Source organism: Podarcis cretensis (assembly GCF_951804945.1).
Source record: "Podarcis cretensis genome assembly, chromosome: 2".
Lineage (NCBI taxonomy): Eukaryota > Metazoa > Chordata > Lepidosauria > Squamata > Lacertidae > Podarcis > Podarcis cretensis.
Window position 1 is genome coordinate 45286647 of NC_137171.1, and position 14570 is coordinate 45301216.

Genomic DNA, 14570 nt, shown 5'->3' on the forward strand with positions numbered 1-14570 from the left:
GCGTAACAGCACAAAAAGTAAATGATAGAGTTAAGCTGTGCAACAATTCCACCATTCTAAGTCACCCATTGGATTCGGCTGTTATGTTATGTTAGGAATGGAGCTTCTGTTATGGGTAGCTGGCACAACAGGATATATGTTGAGCAAAAAGTGCTTACCTAAAGCCACTCTGGCAGCTGAAGCATCATAATTTATCCAGAATGAAACCCAGGAGAGAATAGTGATCAGAATGGAAGGCATATAGGTCTGAAGTATGAAGTAGCCAATGTTTCTCTTGAGTTTGAAACTGAGTGATAGCCTTGGATAGGAACCTAGAACAGAATTTATGTTTAGAAGGTCAAGTTTCAGTTCTGTAGCCCTGCAAACACATTGTTAACATTTACAACCCGCAGACTTTTATTGTAATTCAACACCCATAAGGCAAAAATACAATTTATTATTAAACAAACAAAATGCCAGTTTCTTTAATCTGTGCCTAAACAAAGATGTCAAAGGTTCACTGCGCCTTTGCTAGCAGGTGTGCATACACCGAAACCATTAAGCTTTGCAGTAGCTCAGCATCCAATATTGCATTTTGACCTTTGCATGTTCTACCTTGCTATGGTCACTTTGAAATCACCTGAAGTGCTAGGCTCAGAAACTGGTTCATATACTCATAGCCACAAATTCAGGTAAGCAGAGTTGTATTCATTCTGTACTAGCTGTCATATCAATCAAACATAACAAGTTGTCATGTTGGGTATTTATGGCATGATTCTGCTCCTTCATCATTATCTTCTTGGCAGGTGATGCCAGAACAAGTAAAAACTCAAAATAGCCCCTGTGTAACCAAATAAGCGAACAGTGGAAAAGACCAGGCTGGGAAAAGGGAAATGAAAGGGGATGAGAAGTAAAAACACCAGAAACAGAGCAATATTTAAAACTGTTTAGGCTCTGAGGTTTGTTTAGGCCTCCCACACAAACCTCCTGTGAGAGGAGCAAAATTCTGATCCTTATACTTTCAAACCACTGATCTCTGCTCCCAAGAAAAATCAAACTGGGACAACTGTTCTGCACAAATCCATGAAATGCAAAAGTGGTATTTGCAATCAGACTTGATTAGCAGTCCGGATAGTTACATCCTGTTCTCTTGAGGGTTGCTTGTTAGTTAACCCCCCCCCAAAAAAAGACAGCCCCACTGAACTAGGATTGGAAGTCTGTGTAGCAGAAGCAGGAGTTGGACATCTGAGGAATGTACTGCCCCCACCCGAAGCCTCGCTTATCGGGGTTGCACAACAGCAAGATCTCACGAGAGTTGAATGAGATCTTGCTGGAAGCTGTGACTGCTTCTCCTCGCTTCCATAGTGGTGGTGGCAGGGGCGCCACCCCATGGGATTCCACCATCCAAGGCTGCTGCCTCAGTCCGCCTCATGGGCAGGCTGGCCCTGAAAAAGGGGAGGGGGTGGTATCAAATTATGATTCCATATGGTGTCATCAGGCATAAGAAAAGGGCATCCATATATTTTAATAATGAAAGTGTATGGGAAAAGTAGCTTGCTTTTTTATCAGCTTTGAGAGTGGCTGCAGAAAATAGAAAATAGTTTATTCGTTCAGATCAATTAAGGTTGATACCCTTTTAAAACAACAACAACCCACACTGGCTGAATACAAAAGTATTTATTATATGTACACCACAGTCCTATACATGTTTCTTTATGTACTGTGTTCAATGGGACTAACTTCTAGGCAAGCATGAATAGGACAGCAGGTTTAGTGCACCTGACACGGCACAGTTATTTTAATAAGGAATAAATTGTAGTGGTTTGCCTATTCAGTGCTCATTTGTTTATTCTTTATACGATCCATGCAGTTAGTCATTATGTACTATCCAAAACAACTGATGGGAAGCTTTTCAGCAAGCAGATAGATGCATTTCCTTTGTGGCACCCCTTCACAAACCTGTCGAGAAAGCAACTTTCTTGGTGATAAGTTCATAGTCCACAATGGAGAATTGCGGCAGTTCAATCTTTCGCACTCCTGTAACTGCATTATCACCCCCACGCCAGTAAAATTCAATATCATCTGTTGTGTAGCCATCTGTAAATAAAAAAAAGGAGGAAAGCTTTAGGACATGGAGCACTTGCAGTATCACATCTGCTGCAAGAATAATCCAGTCATTTTACTTTGGTTTATTCTTATTCGAGATAAATATTTACAAAGTTCAAATGCACTGAGCACTTCTGCTATGCATACTCTGTACATTTCAACTGGCCTTGATTTAATCTGGGACAAGTGAAACAGAAGCCACTTAGGAACAGGAATCAGAAACCGATTGGTAAGAATAGAGAAAGGGACTTTTTTGTTATGGTACCTTGAGAGCAGCTAGAAGACTGTCTGCCTCAACCCATTCCTCCTCTCACTTTTGTTGTTTTCACTTGATATATTGTTTTGTTGTTTTAAAAACTTATGAAGCAGTAGGGAAATGGGTTAAAAATCCTGAGACAAATAAATAAGAGAAATAACTACTAGCTTATAGCCTAAACTGATGAGCCTAGCTAGTAGCTGACAGATTCAGATTTTTGACAGAGGAATCCAGAAGTACAAGGTGAAAGACAGATTTAACAAAAATAAAATCTGCATTTCTATTTTGCATTAATTTAATCCTCTTATACCCAGTTTGTACAACAATAGCAGCTGTTTAGAGCTTTGATTATTTATATACATACCTAATAATCATCTACCTTTTTTAAAAAAAAAAAAAAAAAACCACTCTTAAAAGTTAAAACTCCTTTTTTCAAACAATCACATTTCTGTCAATGTGCTTAGAAAGAATGTCAGGGAGTAATCATGGAAAGTGAGGAAGATTTACGGCAGGGCTGTTGGGCTGCAAATGAGATATTTCTTCCCATTCCTCCAAGGCTGCACTTGCTTCTTTAAGTCTGCCTTTCCAGTACTTACAGCATGTGCTAAACAGACTTTTCTGAGTCAGAGCTCATGACTGCTGGGTGTGTGGTGACCAGGAACACCGCACCAGCTCAACGATCATGCTAAACTGCCTCTCACCATTACTGGACTGCATCCCCCTGCAGGCAAAGTGCCTGAATGGAAAAGGAATGTCACTTGTGCAGCTTGTTGATGACACCAGCAAAGAAACTGTGGGACTGATGCAGGAAATGACAAGCGGCAATTGAGAGAAAAATCAAAGGCTCGGCAGAGGAGTATCAACGTGATCCTCCAGTTTTAGATATATAAATCTGACTCCGATTCCTCTTATCTGATTCATGAGTTCTGTAGCGGGCAGACCCAACAGGGGTCTATTTAGCTATTTAGGGATGCTATTTAGCTAAAAATGAAGAATTTAAATTAGTTATGCTCAAGTGCAGTTTAAGTTCCACCGCAATCCAATGAATATACTTTGGGAAATAATCAAAAGCATATTGTTTTCCTAGAAATAGACTCTTCTGATTCATAGTAAGCAAGCAAATAAAACAGACTAGAAACAGAGCCCCCTTTTCTTTCCCCCTCTGCACTCCCAAAATCTGCCCTGAAGGGTCCACCAACCCCACCCCCCATAGAGTTTGAAAGTGTGTGGGGAGATGCAGGGTAGAGGAGGGTAGGGGGAGGAAATGAAGGTGAATTTTTGTGTGAGTGGAATCTTGCACACAGATAGCTTTGGATACAGTGCTAATAACTATTTACAGGCCCTTCTGAGCCATTTACAGCACAATCCTATCCATGTTTGCTCAGAGGTAAACCCCACTGAATCCAGTAAACTTAATCTCTGGTGAACGGATAGAGAACTGCAACATTAATTGCTTTTACTTCCCTCATTGCTATCACGGACTTAATTCTATACCGAAGCCTGAGAAATATTTCATGCTTCAAAAATGTATGTTTTCATGCTCTTAAGCAGTTATTAGCATCTCTGGAAACATTTTTCATTTTTCAAAAAAAGAAGAAGTTATTTTGGTAGCATGAAATATGGAGCTTAAATCAGGGGCAAACATGATGATGTCCTTGAACTTTATTTCCACTATTGTTCCTTGTTGCCTGCAGCATTCACTCTTTGCTTTCGCTGGAAAAAGCGGACACCAACATGTTGTTTCCTACTGAGTTAACCATATGATTGCTTCTCAAAGGCAGCTGGAAGCACTGATTAGTGACATCATCCATTCATTCTGTTTCCATCAAAGGTGAGCACAGACCACATGTATAATATTTCTTTATGTTTCCTGTTTGAAATCTCCAAACAATTTTTGTTAGCATCTTGCAGAGCTCTTTGACAATATCTCTAATATATATTTGTGTAACATTGTCATCATGGTGCAATCTATGTGGCTGACCACAGATAGCACACTACAGTAGAATGACAATTACGAGAACATGACAGTGAAGACTGGAAGACGGGGCAAGTCTAAGCCTGGGGCGGAGGAGGTAGCGAGGGCAGAGGAAGGAAGGTGACCTGTTGAGGAGGCAGAGGTGATGTGTGAGGCAGAGCACAAGAAGGACGGGGGGGGGGGGCTTCAAAACACACCACAGGCATCAACATGCTGCTAAAAGGAAGGTGAAAAGAAGGTGCATTGAAATTCTAACTTCAAGAGTTCATAGCATGATGTCAGTTGTTGAATTTGAACTGCAAGGCACATCCTGATAAGGATCCAGCCCGCAGAACCAAAACAGTTCCCCACTTCTGGCCTAAGGTGGGGAGGAGGGCAGTGTGAGAGGTGCAAGTGGGAGCAGGGGGGGGGGTTGCAAGGGGAGAAAGCATGGGCACAGGTCCTGCAAGTTATAGAAGAACATACAGAAAAAATGCATCAAATCCGAAATACATTTATACAGAATCTAGCTTCACCGACATCGGTGAAAATGGTTTCAATCTGAGGAAATGTCTGAATGAAGATTGAGTTGGAAATTCAATGTCCAACTTCTTTTATTAGGCCATACATAAACACATGCACACTACCACAGTAGTTTTATCAAGGCATCAGTTCTCTCTTATCGATAATGAACTGGATTTCCCCATTGCCACCCAACAGAGGTCTGAATAAGAACTGTTTTAATACACAGGCTGCAGCATTTTCATCTGAACAAAATTCAGTGAATGAATCATTCATTTCTTAAGGATTAACTGGGTCATTATATTTAATCCTTCTCTAAACTGGTGGACATGTGTTCCGCTTGACTGTAACATTTTCACTGGATTTGTGTCACATTATGTTTACTTGCTTCTTAAAAGACTGAAAAACTAATGTGCTGTAGAAAACCAACTCTACTGCATTTTAAGATCCATTACCTGATTTTTCTGTATGTTCAGATACACAAATATATATACTGTTTTAATGTACTTGCTGAGATCAGTAAGGGAGCACCACCACCAGGGACAAGTGCCTAACGCCTAGTGCATGTGTGATCCAGTTGTATGAAGGAGATAAATACAACAGTTCTAGCCTAATATTAGACACAGCCCAATAATTGGTGATGGTGTCATGATTAGACCTCTGATTCTTCCAATATCCTAATTTCTTGAAACATGTAGAGCCCCAAATTTTAATATATCCCTGAGAAAGCATCTGAAAAGGGTATTTAATAAGTCTTATTTCTGAAACATTCACATCTCAGGGCAGCACCTACAGTCACGAGAAACTGACACTAAATTTATTTAGGAATGTTTTGTCATAGGGACAGGCCCTCTGTGACAGAAGGACACCCTCAAATGCTCTCTAGTGTTAATCTGGATTAGATATGGGTATGTCCTTACTAGGCTCTGCTCTTTTGCAATATCACTGTACCTATGAATATAAGTCCCTCATCTAGTAAATGTGGCCAATACTGCATGGAAAATATTATCTCTGAGAAATAATAAAAAAGCATACACTTGTAAACCAAAAATACTCAAAATTTGCAAAATTAAGTCAATATACAGAATAAGAGATTTTGATGCAAAAATTAAAAGTTTAGAAACATATTGTTTCTGTTCGAGCGCTTAAAAATTCATTAGTATGGAAAGGTGGGGTTGGAAACCCTTAATTTTTGTGATGTAGCCCCTCTCCCCCGACAGCTACAGTTCTTAGCAAGGTAGAATGGGATGATGGCTTAGATACAATTGGTGAGAGTCATGTGGTGGGATTTCTAGATTTCTTTAAGGGCACCCCTAACCATTTCTCCATAATCCACCCCCCACCCCCACCCCAATTTAATAAATAATAAATTAGACCAGGCATAGGCAAACTCGGCCCTCCAGATATTTTGGGACTACAACTCCCACCGTCCCTGATCACTGGTCCTGTTAGCTAGGGATGATGGGAGTTGTAGTCCCAAAACATCTGGAGGGCCAAGTTTGCCTGTACCTGGATTAGACAAATTAATGGAGGCTATCAGTGGCTACTAGTCTTCATAGCCATATGCTGCTTCTAGGATCAAATGCACTCAGCCTCTGAACACAGTTGCTGGGGATAGGGAATAACAGCAAGAGACTACTGTTCCCACATGCCCTTGCTGTGAGCTGCCCATAAGCATCTGGTTAGCCACTGTGAGAAAGGTGTTGGGCTAGATTTGCCTTTAATCTGATCCAGCAGAGCTCTCCATGTATTCTTATGATTCGACAAAGTACACATACCTCTGTACTTCCCGGGATTATCTGGTGTTTTGGAACAGAAAGATTTGATATTTATATATTACTCATTTTTCTGAAAGGCTTACCACTGACACCTGAACATTCCCACAAATATACCACAAAAGCTAAATGCCATCACTCAAGTGAAAAATTAACACAAAATCTAAAATGCAGATACCAGTTGTTGTGGAATGTTACAGAATAGATTGTAGACATACTGAAACCTGCAGCCTGCCATTGCATCTCTCTTTCACTAAAAAGTGAAGAGAATGCAATTTATTACAAATTCTATGTATCGTTTATAAAAGTGCCCAAAATTTTCTTGTTTGCTTCAGTTGTAATTGGCTATTAAAACTGTAGGTTGGGCTGACCAAGCTATTCTTCCTGGGCTTATAATTTGTTCACTCTGTTTCACACCTGGACATAATAATTCATTCTTCTGTACAGTACTGACTACTATCCCAGGTAACCTCTGCTATTTCACAAATCCACAGAAAACAAGCATAATCTCCATGACCCAGATCAAGCTACTACAACAAGAGAATTTTAGCAATGTCAGCAGCACCTGCAGGACTTCTCAAAACACCATTTCAACTTTCCTTTTCATCGTTATGATAACACCATTACTTGCTGTAGCAGAGCAACGAAGCTATGTAGTCCCTGATCCAAATCTCGACCCAAGGATGTTTTCCATCCCTCCTCTATATCAGATGCTATGGCATACTATGTAAATGCAGAAATGGTCCATCAAAGATGCTTATTTTGCCATACAAATTTTCATCAGGTGCTGATGTACTCAGTTAAACCTGGACATGCTACTTATAGTCTCTGCAGGCCGTTTAACAATTTTGACTTTTACACTGAAGGAAACTGAAATCCAAAATAAGAGGTCAAATCAAAACAACAAACAAACAATAAACCCAATTTGGCAAAAATCAATAAATAAAAGAGGGTTGGGGGAAGAGAAGTGGCATTATTTATAAAATATGATGGTTATGAACAATCTTAACAGTGCCTTTTTGGCACTGAAAAGACAACAAAAATGTATGTGCCGGGATGTGCCAGAAACCCCAAAATTTTCATTCTAGCTTCCAGTACAAAATTAAAAGATTAATGAAACATAACCAGTGAAATGAGGCACAACAATACCTTCTAAGTCAAGCTTTCCACACAAGCACACTAATATGTAACATCTAACCCCTATCCCCACTTGCTTGGCAGGCTAACATGGTAGTGAATTAGAACCTTGAATAGAAGAAGTGGATAACATCTGGCAACTCCAATAATGCTGGCAGTGAAATTGCATTAGTGCTCTGCTTTGCTTAATTATTCCACAGTTATATCACAAATATAGGTTGCAAGGCATAAATCATAATTCCCAAACATAATGCCCACAATGTAAAGTTACCAATTTCCTTTGTTGAAAGGGAAACGTACAACATGCCTATGGGGAATTTCCACTCTGTTCACCAAACACTGTATTCGCGCCACTTGGGTTTTGGCACATGTGCCATAACATGAGTGTGTTTCATTAATCTGCACCATCTTTGGCTGGTATGCCAATTGTTTCCGTTTCCTGGAGAGAGGTCTGCCTCAGCCACAGTAATCCATGCTCTAGTCATGCCCTGGCCTGGGTACTGTAATCTATGGTACTGTGCTCTCTGTTGGGGCTGCATTTGAACTTTCCTTCAGCTAGTTCAAAATACAGCTGCCAGAGTCCTGACAGCTCGACCATGTAATACCACTTGGGCATGGAAGCTGGCTCATGTAACACCATCATTACAGCAAGTGCACTGTTTGCCAATGCATTCCTAAGTGCTAGCTTTAATAATTAAAGCTTTTAACAAATTTGGCTTGATATATCTGAAGGACTGTCTAAAGTGTTGATATCAAATTGACCATAGGTTAAGATTAACAACAGAGCCCTCCTAGTCTGCCCACCAGTTAGTTCAGGGAGGTCCTTTTCTGTGGTAACCTCACAGCTCTTGAACTTCATAACAACTTATTTCTGAAAGGCTACCACACAACAGTGTTTTCAAAAGCCTTGGAAATCTACCTGTTTCAGGTAGTCTTCACATGACAGATATCTCTGAAGGCTTTATTGAGCTTTTAATTGTACTATGAAATTATGTTGTATTAGGGTTGCCATATGAGGGGTACCCAGAAAAATGAGTACCTATTCATGTTTAAAAATAAAAATAAATTTCCATCTGAGTTACAAGTAATTTTCAAGAGATGTAAACAAAGTAATTCATTCTGACATTTCATTTTGGCCTTTCTGGACATAGTAACCTGTTGTATGGTATCTCTAAGCAGTAACATGAAAGGGTACAAGGATTTCTTACTCATGTTCACAAAATGGTTTTCAATAGTATACATGGATTTCTTCCTTTAGCAGTTCATCTAAGTCTCAGCATGACAAGAGACAATAGGGCAACAACTCTAGGTCCTGTATGGTGCCAGCCTATAAAGACCTGCATTTTGCAAGCAGATTCTTCCAAGAGGTTAACCTACTCTTCCAAGTTCTCTCAGTGGTAGCCTCTTAATTATGTCAATATGCATATGAGTGTTACATAATCTTGCCTCCTGGGCTAGAAAAGCAGGATATCTGCATGCAAATATTCATTAAAAAGAAGCCAGCAATAATATCGTAATATCTTTACATACATAAAAGGAACTTGGCCTCAAAGCAAAAGATGACACACTACATTTGTATGCAAAGAACACCACACAGGCTCATTTATGCCTGGGTATGTGAGTCTTGTACCGACAGCAGAATGTATTAATAATAAAACAATGAAATAAACCAGCACAGGAGGGCTTCAGATTTAGGGGATGATTGGAGAATACTAAGCCATGATCTAAAGAAACCCGGGACTGTTGGAAACTTGATCATATGCTGCTGGAGCTCAGAGGAAGAATATGTGACTGCGTGCCTAGTCAAGTAAAGAAGTTTAGCACAGCATAGTCTGGGGGTGATCCATATTCTAAAGAGTAATCCATAGTGTGGCACAAGTACCTTACAGGGTTTATGGAACATGATTTTTCTTCCTGTCATATCTCAGGCTTTTCTGTGCATAACACAGCAGAGCGTGGAAACTCATGTCTGCATAGGGTTTCTCTTTGCTGGATCAGGATGAGGGACTAAAATGAACTAGCCAAGAATGGATGAGAAGCCTCCTCTCAGGGGAGAGCTCAGAGTTGTGAAACTGCATCACAGCAGTAGGGAAACTCAGGCAAATATGCCCCTCCAGGCCTCTCCATCTAGGGTACTTTCCCTATGCCATGCTCCCCTCCTCAGGCTACACCCCCTCTTCTGAGGCTCCCCATATCCCTCACTACCTGTGTTCTGCATCCTCCCTGAGTGCTTTTGCCTGGTGAAATATGTCTGTAAACTGACAATACCTATTTCTTGCCTGGGTGGAGAAGTCTCTGTGTGCAGAAATCTCCGGCTTCTACATGGTTGCAGTACAACCTAATCACATCTGTTGCCTAACCCACTTTTGCCTCTGCCCTCTTCCTTCAGTGGAAGGTTGCTTATAAGAAAATGCAGCTTTTAGGCTAATAAAGGTTTCCAACTCTGCTATATAATTTAAAGAGACTTCATTAAATTTTGTCACCTAAGGTCACAAAAAGAAAGAAAGAAAAAGGACACAGCCTTAATTTATTTGAGCAGAAGTTTATCTTCCGGTAATCGTTTAAAACCGCATTCAGCACAGTTCCAAGTTTTCAACGATTTATCTGTACACTGGAAAAATGCCTGCCAGATTGTGGGAATGTACTGTATAAGAAAAGAAGCCCCCAAATACAACTGGCAACTGCAACCTCCCTTCCCGCTCTCAAATGAATTTCACCAGCTTTCCTTTTTGTAGCTCCCTCTTTTCTTCTCTGTTAGGTGCTGTGTTTGTTTGTTTGCTTGCTTGCTCCATACAGAACTTGGGGCTTCCTTGCCCTCTGCTGCCTACTCCACTTTTCCCCTTTCTAGCTATTTGACCCTTCTCTCTGAGGTCTTCTCCCACCACCCTTGTTGGCCCCACCTTCCCCACAACTCTCCCCCCCCCCCAGGACACTAGTTTTGCCTAATACATCTCCTCTGAGGCACTTTGGAGGTAGTCATCCACAGATGCTCTGATCTGGATGCAGTATGAGCAGAGATGACTTGGCCACTGTTGGGATAAGTTCCAGTTCTCCTGGCGCAAGGATGTTGACTCAAATGTGTTTGTCCTGCCACATGTACTTCCTGACCGCTGCTGATCCCAGTTTATAAGAGTTAGCTGGAGGGGAGTGGCTGAATTTGCCCAGGGGTTGGTGAGACAGTGAAGGCACTGACCCAGAGCCTGGAGGTGCTAATGGCCTGGATGAGGGCCAATAAATGAATTGTGACAAGATGATACTCTACTGGTGGGTTGCTTTGATCTCAAGATAATGGGTAGATGCCCTGTTTTGGATTGGGGTCAACTCACTTGAAGAAGTACCCACAGCACCTGCTCCTTCAAGGGAGTTTAACTCCTTGAAGATTCCATGGAGGCTGCAGCTAGTGCAGCATGCTACCTATTCTCCATGATCTGCACATGGTGCAGTGACCAAATACTTAGAATCATAGAATCATAGAATCATAGAATCATAGAGTTGGAAGAGACCACAAGGGCCATCGAGTCCAACCCCCTGCCAAGCAGGAAACACCATCAGAGCACTCCTGACATATGGTTGTCAAGCCTCTGCTTAAAGACCTCCAAAGAAGGAGACTCCACCACACTCCTTGGCAGCAAATTCCACTGTCGAACAGCTCTTACTGTCAGGAAGTTCTTCCTAATGTTTAGGTGGAATCTTCTTTCTTGTAGTTTGGAACCATTGCTCCGTGTCCGCTTCTCTGGAGCAGCAGAAAACAACCTTTTCCCCTCCTCTATGTGACATCCTTTTATATATTTGAACATGGCTATCATATCACCCCTTAACCTCCTCTTCTCCAGGCTAAACATGCCCAGCTCCCTTAGCCGTTCCTCATAAGGCATCGTTTCCAGGCCTTTGACCATTTTGGTTGCCCTCCTCTGGACACGTTCCAGTTTGTCAGTGTCCTTCTTGAACTGTGGTGCCCAGAACTGGACACAGTACTCCAGGTGAGGTCTGACCAGAGCAGAATACAGTGGCACTATTACTTCCCTTGATCTAGATGCTATACTCCTATTGATGCAGCCCAGAATTGCATTGGCTTTTTTAGCTGCTGCGTCACACTGTTGGCTCATGTCAAGTCTGTGGTCAACCAAGACTCCTAGATTGACCACAAACTTGATGAAGTGCCTCTTCTGGTATGTCCTAGCCTGACCATGGAGATCAGTAGAGGGTACCACCAAAGAAAGGCTAAGGGATGGCAACTTAGCTGAGGACCTTCTCTCTGTGGAATTCCCAGCCTCTGGAGGCCTGTCTGTCATCACCTATACTCCAATTCTCTTGGATACTGAAGACATGCTACTTTACCCAGGCCTTTGAATCTTATTGAGGTTGCTCTTTAGGGTCAGTGAATTTAACAATCTATGGGAATGTTTTATCTTGTTTGCTGTTTAAAGGCTTGAGATTATCTATTATGCTTTTGTATTGTTGTCTACCTGTGTATTTTATATTCTTATTCTGAGCTGCTCAGCAATTTTTAAAAATTAAGATTGATCTATAAATGGATTTAATAAATAAATGAACTAAATGAACTAAATAATGCTGTCATTTACTTTCCTTCTCAGACATTATTTTGCGCTTAACAGTGCTCACTTTCTAAAATATATTCTCAGAAGAAATGTTTGAACAGCAGTTTTGAACCAGCAAGAGAGCCTTTGGGGCATAATTTGTGCTGTGAAAATGCCACCTGCCTGTGTGTTGAAGGCATTTTCCTTCCAGCTCACTGCATACCTAGAGCATTTGGACACCCTAGTCAGAACTCTCACTCGCACAGAGGATGCCTGTTTTCAATCTGCTTGTGAAAATTATCAGAGATCGCAAAGAAAGGAATATACGATAACAACAAGAAGAGAAAGAAAGTAATAAAGGACTATCTAGATTGAACTGGATAGAACTGTCTAATTAAAGCAGTAATATAAGTGATGTTTGGACTCGTTCGGAGTTTTGGACTCGTGTGGAGCTTGATGTATGGGTACCCCCAACAAAATTTAAAATTTGGCTGTATAATTTGGAACTAATGTGATTTGGATAATGTGATGTGATTGGCCTGTTAATAAAAATTATTTAAAAAGAAGAAGTCAGAACTCTCACTCAGCAAATTAAATTATCCAGTCCCAATAATTCCTGAGCTCTTGGATACTATAATAATAAAGTTCTTTTGCTTGTCATAAGGAACACGTGAGCTTCTGTAAAAATAAATAAATCATTTAATTGTTTGCACTGCTGTTTTTATATTATACCACTTAAAGGTTATTGCTAACATTACTTTCCAAGTGTGGAATCTAAGGTTTACTTTTGAAATTCCAGTTCCAGAAGTATTTAGATATTTCAAGCTGGAAGACAGACTAAGAAAGGGAAGCTAGTGGGTCAGCTTCTGGATTTGTTTTGCTCAGCATGTACAAAATGAGTGGCAGGCCAGATCAAGGTGCAATGAGGTTCTTAAAATGTGTTTATTTATTTAACTGCAGACCTGGCAGCTGGATGCTTACATAGTAATGTGAAGCAGGGGACCCAGATATTTGAATATATATATATATATATATATATATATATATATATATATATATATTGTCCACATAATAGAACTCTGTTTTAGATTTACACCTAAATACTTGAGGGTGCCTGTCAAAAACTTGTCATATTTATCCAGCTATGGATCAATATACCTTACTGTGATTGCTATGAAATAGGATTGTTATTAATGCCTTGGATTCATAAACCAACTGAAACTTTGTCTTTTAAGCTTTCATGATAAGCACATTTGCATTTTTGTCTATCAGTTCTGGAGATATATTACACCATCTCTATGCCATTCTTCATCTCCCGTAATTTCAGAAGAGGAAATTCTTCCTGGAAAGAGGAAAAAGCTTATTGCTAGCATGACAAATAGCCTTTCTGGCAACTTCTAATTTATTACAAGCCTGCCTCCCACCCTATACAAACAGGATGCATGTGTGCATGCACGCACACATGTTTGGATCATTGTTCAGCAACTGAAACCTAGTGCTGATAAGGTTTGGGCTTAGGAGGAGCACATGCTGCACTTTGTCAGAACAAACCAAGCTCCCACCACAGGACTGGAGGTTGAATGCATTATGATTCCATCAGCTAGGCCTTAGGGAATACTCCACGCCCATGGTAAGGTATCTAGACACCCAGCAAAGTATCTATATACCCAGCTAAGATCTTTTACATCCCCTGCCACTGCACTTAGTACTGCCTCCTTTAGTTTCTTCCTATCCTTCTTGGCCTCTCTCTGCAGTGCTAAGACCTTCCTATTTAGAGGTCAGACTTTAATTCCTGTTGGTGAAAACTACAGAGTTCTCCCCCAGTCCATATCCTGAACACCATAAAGCACACTTTTCATGCATTTATGTATCTGCTGTAAGTTTCAGTATCTCCAATTTTAAATGCCAGGAGCGGTATCAAATTTCTTCATTTAAGTTCACACCGGAGTACCCTGGTGATGCAATTTTTGATCTTTGCTGGCCCCAATAAACATTTTTGTGAACCTATTTCCCCTCTATTCTAATATTTGACCTTCTATTGCAACGTAGACATTCAGTGCCATATTTTACACTATTTTCTCTCCTGCTCATCCCCCATTTCTGGTCTGCCATCCTCCAGTGCCCAAAGCAATAACCCAAGACTATCTAACAGCTCTGCAGGGTTCCATTCAGAGAACTGCCAGTCCTTGGCAGAGCAGAGCACATAAGAAAAATTCTCTTTCTGTTTTCACAAATGTGCATTGAGGAAATATGCTATTGCTCAAGGTCTCATCAGCATTTACTTTCATCTTTCCTCACATTTG

At 40.7% G+C, this 14570-nt stretch overlaps 1 protein-coding gene across 7 annotated transcripts in view; it reads right to left on the reverse strand.

The window, feature by feature from the left end:
• GABRB2 (gamma-aminobutyric acid type A receptor subunit beta2) overlaps positions 1 to 14570 on the reverse strand; it is a 104827-nt gene that overhangs the window by 19579 nt on the left and 70678 nt on the right. For all 7 annotated transcript variants that reach the window (XM_079964839.1, XM_079964841.1, XM_079964837.1 and 4 more), the window contains exons 7-8: positions 1939 to 2076; positions 159 to 311 (exon numbers count right to left, since the gene is read on the reverse strand). In XM_079964839.1, the coding sequence (XP_079820965.1) occupies positions 159 to 311; positions 1939 to 2076 (291 nt within the window). The remainder of the gene's footprint in view (positions 1 to 158; positions 312 to 1938; positions 2077 to 14570) is intronic.